Consider the following 18,282-nt stretch of genomic DNA (forward strand, 5'->3'; position numbering starts at 1 on the left):
GTATGGCCTACATTGTCTCAAGTGTGGTTTACTCTTAAATGCTCTCTGGGCAATTAGGGATGGGCAGTAGATACTGGCCTAGCGCTCTCGAATAAAAAGGTATGGAGAAACATTTTCTTTTGGAGGGGTCAATGACCTAGGGCACAGTTTCAAGGTAAGTGGCAGGTGGTTAGGGGATTTGAGGAAAAACCTTTTGACTCTGAGGACGGTGGCGTCTGGAGCTCACTGCTTAAACAGATGGTAAAGGTGGGAACCCTGAAGACATGCGGAATATTTAGGTGAGCAGTTGAAGTGCCTTAGTACACAAGACTATGGGCCAAGTACTGGAACATGGGGTTAGAATAGATGGATACTGTTATAGACACAATGGGCCAAAGTGTCTTTTTCCATACTATAAAAACTCTAATTCTATGACCTTGTACTTTCTCTGTGACCCGAAGTAAACTGCTAATATTTTAATGGGTCAATTTCCTAACAGGAACAGGTAGAATGCTGGCTTTACATCATTGAGACAGTGAAGTTTGACATTGGAATGCTGCTCTTACGTACTGCACAAACAATCCTTGGAGTGATATTTTTCCTGGGAACAGGAATAATGACTATCAGGCATGTGTAAATTCTGCTATTGTAATGGCAGGTATTGCTGTCACTTAACTAAATTGCATTGTCTCCCTGACAGCCAACCATACTGATTGCTGCAGGGGAAAGCCAGTAGTGCTTCAGTGGGTGTAGTCCCTTGTGAGATCCTGGCATTGGGCATTGGAACATGCCTCTAAAGATGGAGGGTGTGGAGGCCATGACCACGGCGGCCAAGGTCAGAGCATTATGTGGGTGGGGTTAAACCAAGGCAGATCATGGTGGGGGTCAGCCAACAGTGAAAGGACAGGGACGTTTTGGATAGTTGGGTTTGTATGAGGTGTTTTGTGTTTCATTCTTTTTGGTGCTGTGGGCTTTCCTGGATAGGACAATATTTAATTCCCATTTGAATGTCTTTTGCGAAAGTGTTAATGAGCTGCTTCTTGAACTGTTGCAGTCTATTTAGTGTCGATCTCACACATGTTGTGAGTGAGGCAGTTCAAGGATTTTGACCCAGTGATAGTGGAGGAACTTGAAAATGTGGGATATGCCTTTGCAAATGCAAAAGGAAGCACCACTTCTAGACTATTTTCCAATTAATTTGGTAGAATGTGGCAAGGATAGTCTCAGGAAGGGGGCCACTGCAGAGAAAGAGGTGAGCAATTTGCAGTTTGATTGTGTTGTGGAGAAGTTAAGGAAGAAGAGAATGCTGTCTTGGCAAGGTAGAGATGGAAGGTGATTTGCCAGGAAACTGCACCATTTGTTTCCCTTCACTTGCTCATGTTCCACCTACAAAAGAATATTCAGGGAGAGTGAGTACAGAGCGGTGAGAGTGTTGCATTCAAGGATTATCAGGAGCAGCAAACAGGGCTGAGATGAGAGACACATTGCTTTGAACATGGAAATTAGTGAATGTTTTGGTGGCTTGTATGATGATTCTGTGGGGACCAGGACCTCAGTTTCTCCAAGCTTAGACTGTGGATTGAGACATGAAGGGAGGAAAATTGCTGAGCTGTTAAAAATCTAACAGAAAAATCAGCAAGAAATTGCTAGATATTCAGAAGTCCACAGTAAATTTGGAATGTTCAACAGAAGTGGAGGATGAGGAGGTTTGTGATTTTCAAATAAACTTGTTGGACTATAACCTGGTGTTGTGTGACCTCTTACTTTGTCCACCCCAGGCCAACACCCACGCTCTGTCAGATGTAGTTTTGGTTATTGTTACGAGAGTTTGATTGTAGTAGTAAATGAACTTGAGTTGGATGTAACATGGAATGGAGTCATAGTCATACAGCATGGAAACATACCCTTGGTCCAACTCATCCATGCCAACCAAGTTTCCCCAAACTAAATTAGTCCACTTTGTCTGCGTTTGGCCCCTATCCTTCTAAAGCTTTCCTATTCATGTATCTAATCCAAGTGTCTTTTAAATGTCGTAACTGTACCCGCATCAGCCACTTCCTCGGGCAGTTCATTCCCCATACGAACCACCCTGGGAGAGGAAAAAGTTGCCGCTCAGGTTCCTTTTAAATCTTTCTCCTCACCATAAAAATATGCCTCCTAGTTTTGAACTCCCCCCACCCTGGGGAGAAGACCTTTGCTATTCACCGTATCTATGCCCCTCATGATCTTAAACCTCCATAAGGTCACTCCAGGGAAAAGTCCCAGCCTATCGAGCCACTCCTAATAACTCAAATCCTCTGGGTGCCTTTGTATTCTCAGGATGCATCTGAAAGCACATACGCAAATGCCGATTACATCTGATTTGAGCAGAGTCAGTAAACAGCTTGCATGGATGAATGACCAGTTAATTATTTTGAAAGTATTGATTGGATACAAATGTTGGCCTGAACATCAAAACAAAATCCCTCACTCAGTTCTTTGAATAATACTGTGAACTCTTAAACATCTGCTTGAGGAGGCAGATGTGATCTCAATTCAAGGTTTTTCCACTAAAAGCTGGCATCTCTGACAATGCAGAATTTCCTTAATGCTACCCTGAACTATCAACTTGAATTCCACATTCGACCCTGGGACAGGGTTTTGAAGTGTTATAATTTTGCTCAGATGGATACTTCTGCTATTGCTTGTCTGACAAGTAATCTGGACGCATCTTGACAACTTGGGTATATTTTCAAAAAAACAGAGGACAGGTATAAGAATGTGGCATTTTCACCGCAATCGTCAAGGAAACAAGAACAGTCTTTTTTTCCCACAAATACAAAGAGTTTTGAACTAAAAAAACCCTCAGGTTAGGCGTTGAAGCTAAGGATGTACACTTCAATTGTTTTATTAGAAGTACATTGTCCAATATGCGCTCATGGGACTTATGCAGGCTTTCTTTATTTGACAATGTGAAGTGTGATATTGCAAAGAAGCAGAAACTTTTCCCACAGTGTGTGGGGGAATGACCATGTTCCAGGGCATCATGGTAGAAGACACCAGCAGCAAACCAGAACTTGGAGAGTCAGGGGATAGAGGTGAATGTGATAGCCAGCATTAAGGAGAAGACGCTGGGGAAGTTGGATAAATCACCTGAACCAAATGGACTACACCCCAGAGTTCTGAAGGAGATACCTGAGGAGATTGTGGAGGCACTGGCAGTGATCTTTCAGGAATCACTGTAGTCAGGGACAGTCCCAGGGAACTGGAAAATGTCTAATGTAATACCTCTGTTTAAGAAGGAAGGGAAGCAGAAAGCAGGAAATTATAGGCTGGTTAGCCTGACCTTGATCATTGGTGAGATTTTAGAGTCCATTATTAAAAATGGGATTGCGGAGTACTTAAGTGCATTGTAAAATTGGCAGTGTCAGCACGGCTTTGTCAAGGGGAGGTCATGCCTGACAAATCTGTTAGAATTCTTTGAGGAGGTAATGAGCAAGTTAGATAAAGAAGAGCTAGTGGACATGATCTGTTTGGATTTTCAGACAGTCTTGGAGAAGGTGCCACCTGGGAAGCTTGTAAATAGAATAACAGCCCATGGTGTTAGGGGCACGATACTGGTGTGGATAGAGGATTGGCTGACTGGCAGAAGGCAGAGTGGGAATAGAAGGAGTCTTTCAGGATAGCAGCCAGTGACTAATAGAGTTCCGCAAAGTTCGATATTGGGACAACAACTATTCACGTTGTGCATAAACTGTCTGGATGAAGGAACTGAGGACATTGCTCAGTTTGCAGGTGACTAAAAGATAGGTGGAGGGGCAGGTAATGTTGAGAAGATGGAGAGGCTGTAGAAGGACTTGGCAGGCGAAGAGAGTGGGCAAAGAAGTGGCAGGTGGAGTACAATGTGGGAAAATGTGAGGTTGTACACTTTTTGGTAGGAAGAATAAAGGCATAGCCTATTTTCTAAATGGGGAAAGGCTTTGAAATCTGAAGCACAAAGGGACTTAGGAGCAAAAACAGAAAGAAGTCCAAAAACTCAGCAGGTCTGGCAACATCTGTGGAGAAAAAGGAGAGTTAACGTTTAAGGTCCAGATTCTGAAGGGTCACTGGACCCGAAGCATTAATTCTGCTTTCTCCCCCACAGATGCTGCCAGACCTGCTGAGTTTTCTTCAGTAATTTTTGTTTTTGTCTCTGATTTCCAGCATCCAGTTCTTTGGATTTTTTTTTGTTAAGGGACTTGGGAATCCTAGTTCAGGATTCTTTTAAAGTTAGCACATGGGTTCAGTTGGCAGTTAGAAAGGCAAATGTAATGCTAGCATTCATTTCAAGCGGGCTAGACTACAAGAGCAGAAGTGTGTAGTGCTGAGGTTGTGTTTGAAATATTGAGAGCAGTTTTGGGCCCCATATCTAAGGAAGAATGTGTTGCTGTTAGTGAGGGTCCAGATAAGAATGATTCTGGGGATGAAGGGTTTGTCATATGAGGAATGGTTGAGGACTCTGGGTCTGTACTCGATGGAATTTAGAAGGATGAGGGGCAATCTGGTTGAAACTTACAGAATTCTGAGAGGCCTTGATAGAGTGCATGTGGAAAAGATTTTCCACTAGCAGGAGAGACTAGGACCGAGGGCACAGCCTCAGAATGAAGGGATGACCCTTTAGAACTCAAATGAGCAGGAATTTCTTTAGCCAGAGAGTGGTGAATTTGTGGAACGCACTGCAGCTGAAGGCTATGGAGGAGGCCAAGTCAGAGTGTCTTTAAGATAGAGATAGATGGGTTCTTGATTAATAAGAGGATCAAGGATTACAGGAGAAGGCAGAAGAATAGGATTGAGAAATGTATCAAATTCCGTGATTGAATGGTGGAGCAGCCTCAATGGCTTAATTCTGTTTTTACTATGATAAATCAGAAGATGCGTCTTTTAGCTTGAGTTGTTCTTGCAGTACAAAGTACAAGATTTAAAGCTGTAGGATCTTGATTTCAATTGAGGATATCTTTTTACATATTTGGAGCTTGCAACTAAGTTGCTGAACATGAGGCCACCTTGGGAAATCTTTCATTTCAATAATGCCCTTCTTATGCCTTGACATCACTTCTGGCAAACTCTCTGGAAGGGTGCAGCAGTTTGCTTGAGTTGAAGCTGATTTGGCCCTGGGGAAAATACAGTGCAGTTACAGGTTTGCATGCTGTTTGTCAGTCAATAATGGTACCAAAAACAGAAGCTGAAGTTGGACCTTTTTCTGAGAGCTTGAAAGATGCATTTATATTGGTGTAGATTGCCATTTCTGTATTTTAGCCTGAAATAGATAAAAGTAATTCCAGTCTTCCACTCAGCACTCTTTTTTGCATTTTGGTGGTAACAATCACCAATAATAAAGTGTGAAAGTTAAGGATGAATTCTACCCAGCTATTATGTTACCACTTTTAATACTTTGAACAGATGTACCTATGATCAAAGTCTCCTTTTAAATCCATCTATTGGGTCAACTGAGCTATCCCATTAATCCCACATCACCTCTTTTTCCTATAGCCCTGTAATTATTTTCCTTCAATGATATAACCACCTTTTGGAAATGACTTTTGAATCTACTCCCATTACCCTTTCAGACAAGGTGGATAGGAAAGGAGAGGTGCCAGTAACCAGCTGGCATTGATTTGAGGTAAGAGATAGAAGGCTAAGAGAAGAGGCCCTTGTGGTGTAATAGTAGTGTCCCTATCTCTGGGCCAGGAGGCCCTGGGTGCAACTCCCACCAGTTCCAGGAGTTTGTAATAATATCTCTGAACAGGTTGAGTAAAAGAAAATAAATAGAAGGCGAAGACTGAAATTATGGAGAAATTACTTCACCCACAAGGTGGTGGGTGTCTAGTAGTTCATGCTTGGAAGTATGGTTGAGTCAGAAACTGTCATGCTGTGTTTAAATACTTTTTTGGAAAATTGGATTAGTGTTGTCAGATCTGTTGCTCAGTATTGATACAGTGGGTCCAATGACCACCTTAGTTGGAAATGTCCAAGTCTGTGCTCACTGAGCAATCCAAATATTTATATCCTGTATCTGTTCAAAAAAAAGTCACTTCTGGTTTGTTTACTAACATTCTTCAGTATTCCTTGCCCTGTATTTAAACTAGAAACAATTTCTCCTTTTTAATTGTATTAAAACCATTCATAATGTAGATTGCTTCTATCAAATCTGTTAACCTTCTCTAAGAACAACTCCTGTTCTCCCCACATAATGAAATCTCTTGGTCATGGTACCATTCTAGCAAATCCCTTCTGCACCCTATCTTAAGACTGACATCTTTCTGAAAATATTTAATATTTCAGTTAAGACTAGACTAGTGCTTTGTAAACTTTTGATTATCTTTCTTGCTCTTTCATTCAGTTCTTTCCTTAATAAAGCCAAGGATCCATGTTTTAAAACTGCCTTCTAAATTAATCTGCCTCCTTCTTGTATACATATACTCTTCTCTGTCTCTGCATTCTTATGAAAAAGTACTATTTTGTTTATATGCCTCTCATTTTTACCAAAATGAATCACTTCAGACTTCTCCGATTTAAATTTCACCTGTCATCTGCCAACCTGCTGATGTTTGTTACTATCAGCTTTATTGTATTTAACATTTCAGTTTCATCTGACTCCAATTGTGGCTTATACCCAAGTCCAGGTCACCAATAGTTATTTTCCTCTTCTGCTAATGAATTATTAGTTCAGTGTTGTACCTGTTCTCTTATGAAAGCACCAATTTTTGTCTTGCTACCATGCCATAGGTGTAGACACTGGTCTGAATAAGAACCTAAACAGCAAGCATGGATATGCTATATGACCATTTGGGGAATCCGTTGTATCCCTTCCTGTCCTTGCCTGAATTGTACACAGATGCACTTTACAGGAGAACTCATTAGACAATAAGTGAAAACCCTGGCTTGGATTTTCTGATGGACTCTCAGTTGTTATTCTACCGTAGATGGGAGCTGCATGTGGGAATCCTCCAGAAACCCATCTTCTCAGACTCCAAAGATTTGAATTGCCCAACAAATTGAAGATTCCACTGGGCAATTTCTCTACATCTGAAATCCTCAAATCTCTCATTTTCATTCAGACAATTCAATGGGTTTAGATGAAATTAAGCAAATAGTTACTCAGGAAAAACAGCTGAATCACTGTGTCTCACTTTTCCTCCTCTTTCTCTCTTCCCCCGCCACACCCCATCACTCTCTGACCCATCTCGATCTCCTTTCCTCCCACCCTGGTATCTGATCCCGTTCAGCCCCCTCATCCCCCAACACCTGAACCTCTTCCACAGGACACATTCCTTCCTTACGCCACTGTCTCCTGCTCGATTCCCTTTCCACTTAATATATCTCCCTCTTCTTCGGTCACCTCACCGTCAGTATTGCAGCCAGACTTGTCATTCAGCAGCAGCTGTCTGGGCCTGTAAATGTCACAATACAGCAGCTGACTGCTGGGAGAAGGGGTATGGTTTGTCTTCTCTCAACAATGCAGCATCATGAAAGAATTGTCAGAATGGAAGTATGGCTGTACATTTCTGAAGGAACCCTGATTGGAATCTTTTCTGTCTTTTTTTTAAAAAAAAAAGTGGAAGTGGCAATCTGTAGGAAAGTGACACTTCTTAAAGTAGTTTTTAAAACTTTTTTTAACCTTCTTCACCCAAGGGTGTTACTCAGCTAATTCCACTCAGCCTGGGAGTATTTAGCTGTGATCTTATGGCCTGTATGCATGTCCTCCTTTAATCTGTACTTCTGTTTTGAGACTTTTTGCCTCTAATTTACCTGTTGATTAAAAATAGTTTTCTCTTGCAGTGCCACAGGATTACCTTGCGCAGACTCAGAAGGTTTATGGTGGACTCAGAGTGACCTGCATAGACTGAAAGCTGGATTGAAATTGTTCTAGTGGGGGGAAAAAACTTCTGATGTTCCATTATTTTGCCTTTTGAAGACCTCTACTCCCCTTCCTCTAAAAAAGCGTGTGCATATTTATGGGTACACTTATGTATCAAAGACTGATTTCTGAAGCATGAATTTGTCTTTTTTTTTCTGATGCTGCTAGAATGGCTGGCTGTATTTTTCCAATATTTACCATTTCTTTTAAAGTTAATTCATTTAGCTGTCAGCTTTGCAGGTCTAAGGGTACAATGAAATGATACTTTACCACTCACGGCCTGCCCTAGAGCTAGTTTCTTTTAAACTAGTATTGAAGTTTCTATCATTAATTCAGTCATTTGTGTTTGTCAAAATTGTATAATGTTGTATGTGTAAACTAGTAAATGACTACTTTTTTGTTTATGTTGCAAAATAAACAACAACCACCTTGTTCCTGTTTGTTTTGGGTTATTGCTCATCTTTCATTGTTCTTCATCCTCATTTCTCACCTTAGGTTTGAGAAAATTAGTTGCTCTTTCTCAAATTGAAAGAAATATTTTTCTTCTTTTTTCCTTGTACTGGTTATGGATTCATCCTGGTCTTATTTCCCTTAAAATTAGAAGTCTAATATGTGTGAAAGAAATACAACCAGAATATTGGTCCACAATGCATTGATTTCAACTGCTAATTTAGAATTGTGAACCAGACTAAGTACAGAACTGCAATGAGAGTAAGAGTGCATAGCTCTGCTCATGAAAATTTCATGAAACAGAGGCTGAATAAAACAATAACATGTTGCGGGGTGGGGAACAATCCTACAGAACAATCAGGTACCGCAGACAGCAGGCAGATTCTGGAGTTACTGTTTGCAACCAAAGTGGTAGAAGTAAACATGTTCATCACAACATGTAACAGCCTAGCATGATTGAAAACTTAGATGGGCTGAATAGGTTTTTCCATTGTACTTATTTTTGCACACATAGATGAGAATCCATTTTATTTAATGCTAAGCAAATTTACTGCAAATAATTTACATGCACTAAACTCTTTAGAAGTTGTAATGAAGCTTCTGTTTACTTTATTACAGGTGCGAAGTGAACCTTTCCCATAAAATGACATTACAAGAAATCAACATTGATCTTCTAGAAAGTAACTTTTATTGACTATATGTAACACAAATTGTGTAGTAATTTTTAAATCCTTTACTACAAATTAGTTACATTTGGCACTAATAAACATGAATGTTTGTTTAGGGCAGTTTTTCTTTTGGTAGTTATAACTTTTACTTCATGCAAATAAACACTAAAGTACATTCTTAAATTGCACACCTTGTATGGAACACATTCGAAAGCACAAAAATACAACCCATTTGAAGTTGTGTCCATAATGTTTTAAAAAGGCACAGAAATCAATTTCATTACCCTGCTACTCCTAGAGTGCAATCATCAAAACTGAATAAATTACCTGAATATGCACTTCATGTTCATACCATTGTCAAAGTAAAATCCCTCTATTTACTTCTATTGTACAGATGCAAAGGTAACACTGCAAAATTAGTTTATGAAAAGTAGGTTTTCAAGGCCACTTTAATGTCAAGATGATATTTACAATGCCATGTATATATCTCACAAATGTTAATATTGAAAAGATAGCCAATTTTGCAGTGTTTTCTCAAGGACTTCTGTAAATTGTAGTGGTGGCTGTGAAAATGTTTGCTTTATGTACAGTTGTGGAAAATATACAGTACTATTGGAGCTTGTCCTTTTAAAATAGGGGTTTTGTCTTTAGATGGTATTTTAAGCTCTACAGATTGAGATGCACAGGAAGATTGTACAGTATTACAGCATAGTGGATTAAGAACAACTTTAGCTATAGCAGAATGGTATTAAATGTGTTAATAACCTATTGGCAGTGTGGTTTTATTTAGAACTAGCCCCTTATTGCAGATTGAAAGAACAGTTGCTTCCATGTAGTATTTGTGTACGTAAGCAACTGTAGTGATCTTTTATGAATGCACCCACTTTAATCAATTTACATTGTACAAAAGCTGCTTGGACATGAACTAAAGCCAAAGCGCATAACATTTAAACAATGAAAAAGTGATTTAAAGTCATAGCAGCCTTGTCACATTTACTAATACAATTAATATCAGCTAGAGTTAGCTGTGCTCAAAATTAAAAGCAATTATACCATCCAACACTTGGCACAATTTATCACATTATCCATACACATTAAAAGGTACTGATCGCATAGCGTGCTTAAAAACACATTTGCTTGTTTTTTTAAATTCTCAAAGTGACAGAGACACATTTTGTCATTAAGACTTACATTTTGTTTGGGACTACAAACCCAAAGAGTTTTTTTGTTTTACTACAGATAAAAGCCAACATTTTCATTATAAGGAACAGAACAAAAATCAGATCATAAAACAAATGCACTAATCTAATAAAATATATATTCTATTTATATTTTCACACATTAAGCTATCTGTACACAAGCTATCTAAATTACAGTAAATCTACACAAACTGTATGATCTCTTCAAACAAGTTTCACTAAATATAGTACACTTTGATCCTATCTGGGGCTGAGAATAAACTCGATGTAGCAAAAAGAAAGCAGTTAATCAAGGCAAATTATTTTTACAAGACTTTTTTTAAACAGGGCTGAGAAACATAGAAGTCATCGAATTTATTCTCCCATTAATAGATGAGATTATACGTGCAACCAACAAAAGCAGTAACGAAAGGAGGGTCTCACTGAACATTAAACATTTTATTGGTGTTTCTTAAATAATGCAGATTTTGTTCTAGCTCATTGCACAGATTACTGTCATTCTTGCAACTGGTTGAAGAGACCCTACATTCCATATGCAAAAGATAACCATTCTCAAATTGTACAGAAAAATCTAAATGTATCGTCCTTATGCTGGGTTTCTGAACCATTGCAAAGAACAGGCAGGCAGGTGAGGATGCAAAATGCTCCATGTAAATCTAAAACTCCTGAATATTAACCATGTTGCTTAAAGCTACAGCATCCCATTTGTTAACCTTCAACAGACATTTCAGACCTTTACAGTACTTCCTATGGAATCTAAAGACTTGAAAAAACATAAGGCTCTTGTGCTCAATGAGAGCCTAGATTAATTCTTTCAAAATTAATTTGTAAAAATTGAATCTGAAAGGGTCAGACTAAGACTTATTTAAAGATGCAACGTATAGGTCTGTTGTCTGACCAACCAAAATGGGAAGGTGTAGCTTAAACTTTGCCATATTTCTTTTAAAGAACCACAATTCAAAGATTTCTTTAGCGAATGGCTCTACATGATAAGAGCCAAGGTCAGGCGGGCAATAAGGTTAAAAAATATTGCTTCCATTAAAAGTAAGACTGGGGTTTAATTGACATTTATTTCTACTACAAAGCACGTGGAGTGACAGTTCTGCTGTGCAGAATTGTACCATACAGAAAACTGGGCTGACAACAGAAAACTAATATAATGCACGCAAGAATCAGTCAAAGATTCTATATTTTCCTAAACATTACAAAGTATTTTTGTAAGTAAAATTCTTGAGTAACACAACTCATGTTCTCAAAGAGGATAAATACTTGGCTCCCAGTGAGGTCATGAGAGGCCAAGTTCTATACAGGCGGCAGCTTGTTCAATATTGATTTCAATTTTGGAATTTCGCATTTGAGATTCCAGATGGATCACAATATTCCGTCTTAGGGTGTAGAAAAGCTGACTACTTGAATATAATCGTATAAAATTTCAGTGCTGTATATTCACTGAAAACAGCTTGAGGTACTGGTTTCAATTCTGCACTTCCAAGAGAAGCATGTATTAAGATAATTTGAGCTACACTGAAGAGCTAATAGTTACAGACCTATAAAAAGGTATGCAGAAGTGAACTGAGGTGATAAATTTCACACAAATCAAACCAATAAAAGCAATTTTTTTTTCAAATAGTACACTTGTACCCAAGGAATTGCATGGAATTATTTGCTCTGCTCATTTTGATTCTCTTATACTGGGGGACAGAGCGCTACTGACTTTCATAAAAGGAGAAAATCAGTGATAGTCCTGACTGGAGAGTGGAAGGTCTTTTGGGCTTTCAGTCTAGAAAAGGAGGCAGAAAAGGGGAAAAGATGGTTATAAACAAATACCAGATAATGTGGATGTAAAAATCAGTTACTGTTCAGCTTTTGGAAACAATACTTTTTAATCCTAATAAATGTTATGAATAATGACACTGGTACTGTACACAATATGTGTGCACATCTGAAGAACATGAATTTAAAAATTCAGGTCTACAAACTACTGTGCCCAGTAAAAATTCATACATACCCATGGGCTACTCCCAGTGACACACAGTGTCACAAACGTTGTGGCAAGATTTGATAAAGCTATTCTACCGATGATAACTGTACATTTAATAAATAATTTTCTACAATCAAGAAAAGAGATACAATTTGTATCAACAAACAAATGTCATTTCTGATCATTCCAGGCATTGCTTTTTGCTGTATTTAAATGTCAGCTACAAAAATAGTTTCAGATACAACAAAATGATGTGGTTTTGTTTTAATCAACTGTCTTGCTAGGATATGGTTCCCTGGCAGCAGCAGCAGCTGTGTGTAACATCACTGGAGTGGCGATGAAAGTTGGGAAACTCTGCAACAGTAGCAGCACTCAATTCTTGAGACAAATCTTGTCCTCATCCAGATAGATAAAGTCTGTAACTAGCTACAGTCCATAATAGACCACAGGCATCTTTCTCCAAGAGAGAGTAACAATTAGTTATATAGTCTTGAGGGGCACCACACAGCATCAAATGTGAGGTAAAGTAAGGAGGCAGGCAACCATGAACTCCCACAGCTCATATGGGGATTGAACCTTGACTGTTGACAGTATACTACTTCATATTCTAGCCACCTAACCAACAGTGCCCGTGCACAACACGAATGCACTTTCCATAAAACGGGTGAGTGAGAAGGTTGGTGTGGCTAGTCAACAGTCAGGACAAGGGATCCTATCTGATTTTTGCCACCCTACCTCCAAGACTGACTGTAGTGTGCCTACTACCAGCCTGGGTGAAATCAGCCAACACACAGAGAGACTGAACCAGGGAACTATGGGCTATAGAATTCAGTTACTAACTAGATGAATCTACTCGTTTACTGATTATTCCAGTCTACTAATTAGCAACAGACAGGCCCTTCTTTTAAGGGATAGTATAGGTACAAGGAAGTTAGCATACCCTACGTATTAGTGTGTACACGTTAATTTTAAAATGTTTACATTTTAGAAACATTAAAAATGTGCACCAACAGAACTATGAAGTGAAATCGTATAACAAACTGGCAGTTTTAAACTAAAGTGATGATGCTGCTTTTGTAGGAAATAGAAAACAACTACACAGCATTTGCAAGCCATTAGCAAAATGACAGAAACAACCCTGACTGCAGCCTCACATTCCATGTGTTTCACAGTAAGAAACATTTAGGCAGTGTCAGACCTTCTCATGAAGAAACAAAGACCCCCTAAAGGCCTTCTCAACTTTCATGAAAAACATTTTTTTTTAAATCAACAAGACCTAGCTTGAAACATCAAGCTTGTCAAATGTTAGCAATAATATACATTGCTTTTAAATATAGTGGCACATCAGTGCAGTCTGAAGATAACATACAATAATGCTTCCAAAAGGTTTGTTTTTGGCTGCAAATTTTCCACCCTTAAAATACGACTCAAAGGAAATGGTCTGAAGTGCTATACTTTTGGTTGAGAATCTGAAACAGGAAATAGATACCTTACATGAGATTTTATCATTTGAATCTGTGGATGCCATTTGAAATATTTAAATTATCAATTTAATTTGTTGTATGTAATCTTTAACATGATTTTATTCTTGTTTGCATTATTTGCAAACACAGTCTTTTTAAAGTTACAATTACACTTATTTCCTCTTGGACTTTTATTAAGATTCCAAATCCTACAATCCATAAGTCAGGCGTATGGAAATTTATGTTGAAAAGATAACTCTTCTTAAAAGTACAATTCAAATATACTTTGTAACTTGGAAAATCCTGGAAGTCAAAAGTAGAAGGTTTGCGATTTTAACAAAGTAAGGTATTCATTTCCTCTTCAAAGTTGCCTAAACCTCTTCAGATAATCAAATGCTTTTAAAATACTTATAGCATTCTTAGATCTATTGTGTTAGACAACCTGAATTTCACAAATGTTGTGCACTAAACAGACTTTCTCTTGTTTGTCCTAACAATACACAATTGGTCATCAATCCTTCATTTGTGTTTTACCGCCCAGAACGTAGTTGTTTGGCAACAATCTCTGCAGCAAGATGTTGGGGGTCAGTTACATGGGGATTCTTTTCCATTACTGCATGAACTATGTCTGCTGGGAAGATGTTACAGAGGTTTCGATACGTTTGGTACTGATGTTCCCGGATTGCCAGATGGTCCTGTTGCTCATTGGGCATTCCCTGCCAGGGGGACCTCCAGATCTGCTCTATCTTCTCTGGCATACTTCTAAACATACCAGGTTCATAATTGGGTTGCATGAGATTATTAGTCAAAGGGTATGAAGGGTATCTATAGGAATCTGTGACACATGGTAGGTGATCCCAGCTTGTATGCTGCTCTCTGCAGAGTGGAGGTCTTCGTTGTCTCGTTGGATTACTTTCATACAGTCGTGAATCAGAAATGCTGTCCAGCCTAGTCATTACCAGAGCCCGTCCTGGTTGGTTATTAGCAGATGGATGAATGTTTTGAGGAACAGGATAGTCCCCAGGACAACTGGAACGTGCTCCAACAGCAGAATGCTGTATATGAGGAGCTAAATGGGAGATAGACTGTTTACGCTGGGGCTGTTTTGGCTCCTCTGGTCCATAGCTCTGCACTCTTGTTATAGGTTCATGGTAGCCATGAATGAAAGGTTGCAGCCTATTCTGTGATTGTGGCTGATGGGTTTTCACATTATCTTCTGGACCTGGTTCTACAGTGCCAAGGTATGCCAGGTCACTGTATGAAGAATAGGAATCATTACTTGTAATGCAGGTTTCTGTGTGAGGACTAGTGTTTCTTGGATACAAACCATGATCCGATTCCAATCCATAATAGCTGTCATGGTTCCGCATACTGCTGATACTCAAATTTGAGAAGTCATTTATCATGGAGTAGTAGCCAGTGTCTAAAGTTGAATCATATTTTGGATATTGTTCTGTATAACTCACAGAGTTTCCATGGCTGTTGGTTACAAGAATAGGTGGATAATTTAAAGTGGATAAGTGTTCTTGTGAGGATTTCTGGTGAGTGAACTGTTTGGAACATGGCACTGGACTGCTTGCAGATCGGGTACTCATGGCACTGGCTGCATTGTTTTTATTGGGTTGAAATGTAGGTACACTCGATGCAGTGACCAAAGAAGGCACAGAGTTAGTCTCTAGTCTGCGAGCTGGTGTCAATCGCTCCTCTGGCTCACAAACTACAGATCGGATGCTGGGGTCAGACTGGCGCTTTGGAGCGACACGCTTAATCTCAGAATTTGTCTCCCCTTTCACACCCGATATGGCAATGCCACATTTTGCCAAGGCTCCTTCACTCATCGTTTTCACAGCAGACAACTTAGCACTGGCACGAAGCTCATCAGCAACTGATCTCTGTGGCTGGTTAACACGTTCTGGATGATAGTATTTACACTTGTGTCCATAAGTGCACTTTTTCCCTGTCAAATCATAACCAGAAACCAAGTAAGATCGAGTGTGATAAATAAACTTGTCTTCAACAGAATTATTTATCATTGCAAACCTACAAAATAATGCTTTAAAGTAATCTTTAAAATATTTTACATTGTTCCAAAATAGCTTGCTAGGAATGGTTTCTGCACTCTGTTTGCTAGGAAGTAATGACATCAGTACTAAATAGAGAAGGCCCCAGTTTTCATCATTCAGACCAGTGAGGTAGTGATCTAATCTCAGGTTCTGCCCATGATCATTTCTAGTGATCCCTTCTGTTCACTGCGCTTGTGCAGAAATTGGCTGAGACTTTGTATGAGTACTTGAGAAGCCCTCAACTGTCAAACAGCCGGTCCACTCCTAATGGTCTCGACTCTCATGAAGAATCAGTATCTGGATGTGACAACTGGGCTGCCAATGTTTATGTAATTAGCATGAGCCATAGCAACAGCAAGAGTTAGTATATCAAGAGATGAGGGAAAAATGGCAAAATACTAAGGTGTGTTTACATAGTTTTTTTGAACCAAAACAAAAATGGTCAAAACATTTAGAAACCAACTAGATTCACAGTTCTAATTAACAGATAGTTATGAATACTTACCATAAGGGCAAGGCTGTTTCTTGTGCTCTGGAATAACGGGACGCTTTCGCAGGAAGTTATCCAGGCTGGGACCATGACGTCCTAAAGGATCGTCAGGTGGCATGAACCTTGAAACAGTGAAATAAACCACTGATTGTTTATGTGTAACTTGTCCATATTTTATATACTGTTGCAATGAGTTATTGATTAGATATTCAACGTTGAAAGCAGGTTCAAATGTGGCACAGACTAAATTAATGAAAGCCTTCATCGCCTGCTGGCTGGAGGTACCTTACATTAAAAAGATTTTAGCACCCTCAGAGTTCAGCACAAAACTAGTTTCAATGGAAAATAAAGTGCCCATTTCATGCAGAGGCTACAGTATGGCTGGCCAGTGAAACAATACATTACTTAATATTTACCACATACACCATTGAGCCCAACAACTCCATACCAGTAAAAGAAAAATCACTTCTAAAATGGAGGCGAGTGTGTTTATTGGACACAGTGGACTGAAGTTTATTTTGAATCTAATCCACTTCAAAACCTCACCTGGGAAGGCTTGATAATCATACTGAATGCCCGGATTGAAATGTTTCCCATTCCTGATACTAACGGATCTCATTTTGACATACACAATTTAAGCAAAAAAAATGAATGCAAAGACTTTGTATGAAGGAAAATTGCAGTCAAAGTGTGGGGGCAGGCATGTTCGGTGTCAACTTACTGGCCCCACCTGCGAAAGCTCACAAATCCAACACTCATTAGCTTGTTAAGAGCTGATTGTGAGTTCCTTGGCGAATAACACACCTTGACTGGATATTTTTGGTGGTACAGACTTAATGGTCTGAAGGGTCCCTTTACTGTACGATTCTATGAATATTCCATAGGTGCCCTAGCTTGCCAAAAGCTGTCTGCCAGAGGCTAATGGCATAGGAGTACTAAGGACCTTCGGTCAAAGCCTACACTTTGGAGAGTTAAATGGCAAAAAGGTAGGTCTTTTCCATTTGCTTCTTGTGGGATGGGGGCTACGAGGAAAGGGTGGTTGGGTGGGAGGGGCAGGGAGTGGCGAAGGCAAGGGCAGGGACAGGTTTTCACAGGCTACAGCCATGGCCATCCATCCGTGCCTCCGATTGCTCCTCCCAACTCTGCAAGGTGGTCACTTAGGCTGTTTCCCAGTTGGGGAACCACTTCTCTCAGCTTCAGACAAAGCAGGCAATCAGAAAGGTGATGGCTGAGGCTTTTAAGTGGCCACTAACTGATCACTTAAATGCCTTAATTGCTGGCAAATCATACAACTCCCAATACACCTTCTGGCCCAGCACTTCGTTCGATGGCATGCATGTCAGCGTGAACTCATCTAATTATTCCCTCTTCTCGCCACCTCCAGGGAAGGGAAAATTACATCCTCTGTGCTTATAACACTTACTTGTCATTCACAAAGGAATACATTAGAAGACGTTCTTCTATAAATTTCTTCCACTCTGGTTTCTCGTTCTGTAGATCCCTATAGTTGTCATTTGACACAATAATTCCATCCGAGTCAAAGGCCAACTTCACTATGAATCGATCATCATAGCACACCACTCTTCTCCCCTGCACTCGTCGGGATGGTGTGAAAACCAGAATTTTCTCTTTCTCAAGTTTTCGTAATAGTTCTTGATCTGCAGAATTGAGTAATTACTTCAATATTAAAGTTTTGATCAGACGAATGTATTGCAGATGGAGCTTTTTTGACTGTTTTTTAAAAAAGTACTTTAAAAGTTTCTTAATCAATCCCACTGAGCAGCACTGAGAATCTAAACTAGAAAGGCCAGTGTGCAATAGTACTATATAATCCGGAATGTGAAGTGAAGTGTAAAACAGACATAGCAGAACGAAGGATTGGTTAGGGATTTTAAAAAAATCTCATTTGCTCAATCATAAACAAAATATATTTCAGTAGGTTTCCTTGATTTCAAGAACCAATGATTTCTTGGTTAAATTTAGCTCAGTTCATGACTGGACTGCCCCGAGATAGAGACTGATGGAAATTGTTCTAGTACTGTTATCACTCCTGATCACCATTCAGCAACTCCTGCTAAAATGTATAACATTGAAGATATCCACATGAGAATAT

At 39.3% G+C, this 18,282-nt stretch overlaps 2 protein-coding genes across 2 annotated transcripts in view; one reads left to right on the forward strand and one right to left on the reverse strand.

Annotated features, from left to right (window-relative positions):
* Window positions 1-8,295, forward strand: part of las1l (LAS1 like ribosome biogenesis factor) — a 97,723-nt gene extending 89,428 nt beyond the window's left edge. The window contains exon 11 of the mRNA XM_048605304.1: window positions 7,777-8,295. Coding sequence (XP_048461261.1) covers window positions 7,777-7,867 — 91 coding nt within the window. The 3' untranslated portion in view covers window positions 7,868-8,295. The remainder of the gene's footprint in view (window positions 1-7,776) is intronic.
* Window positions 8,296-8,970: 675 nt separating this feature from the next.
* The window catches only part of zc3h12b (zinc finger CCCH-type containing 12B), a 29,690-nt gene continuing 20,378 nt past the window's right edge, over window positions 8,971-18,282 (reverse strand). The window contains exons 4-6 of the mRNA XM_020528787.2: window positions 17,593-17,827; window positions 16,185-16,291; window positions 8,971-15,573 (exon numbers count right to left, since the gene is read on the reverse strand). Coding sequence (XP_020384376.1) covers window positions 14,147-15,573; window positions 16,185-16,291; window positions 17,593-17,827 — 1,769 coding nt within the window. The 3' untranslated portion in view covers window positions 8,971-14,146. The remainder of the gene's footprint in view (window positions 15,574-16,184; window positions 16,292-17,592; window positions 17,828-18,282) is intronic.

This window comes from Rhincodon typus, chromosome 14, assembly GCF_021869965.1.
Source record: "Rhincodon typus isolate 14 chromosome 14, sRhiTyp1.1, whole genome shotgun sequence".
Taxonomy (NCBI): domain Eukaryota; kingdom Metazoa; phylum Chordata; class Chondrichthyes; order Orectolobiformes; family Rhincodontidae; genus Rhincodon; species Rhincodon typus.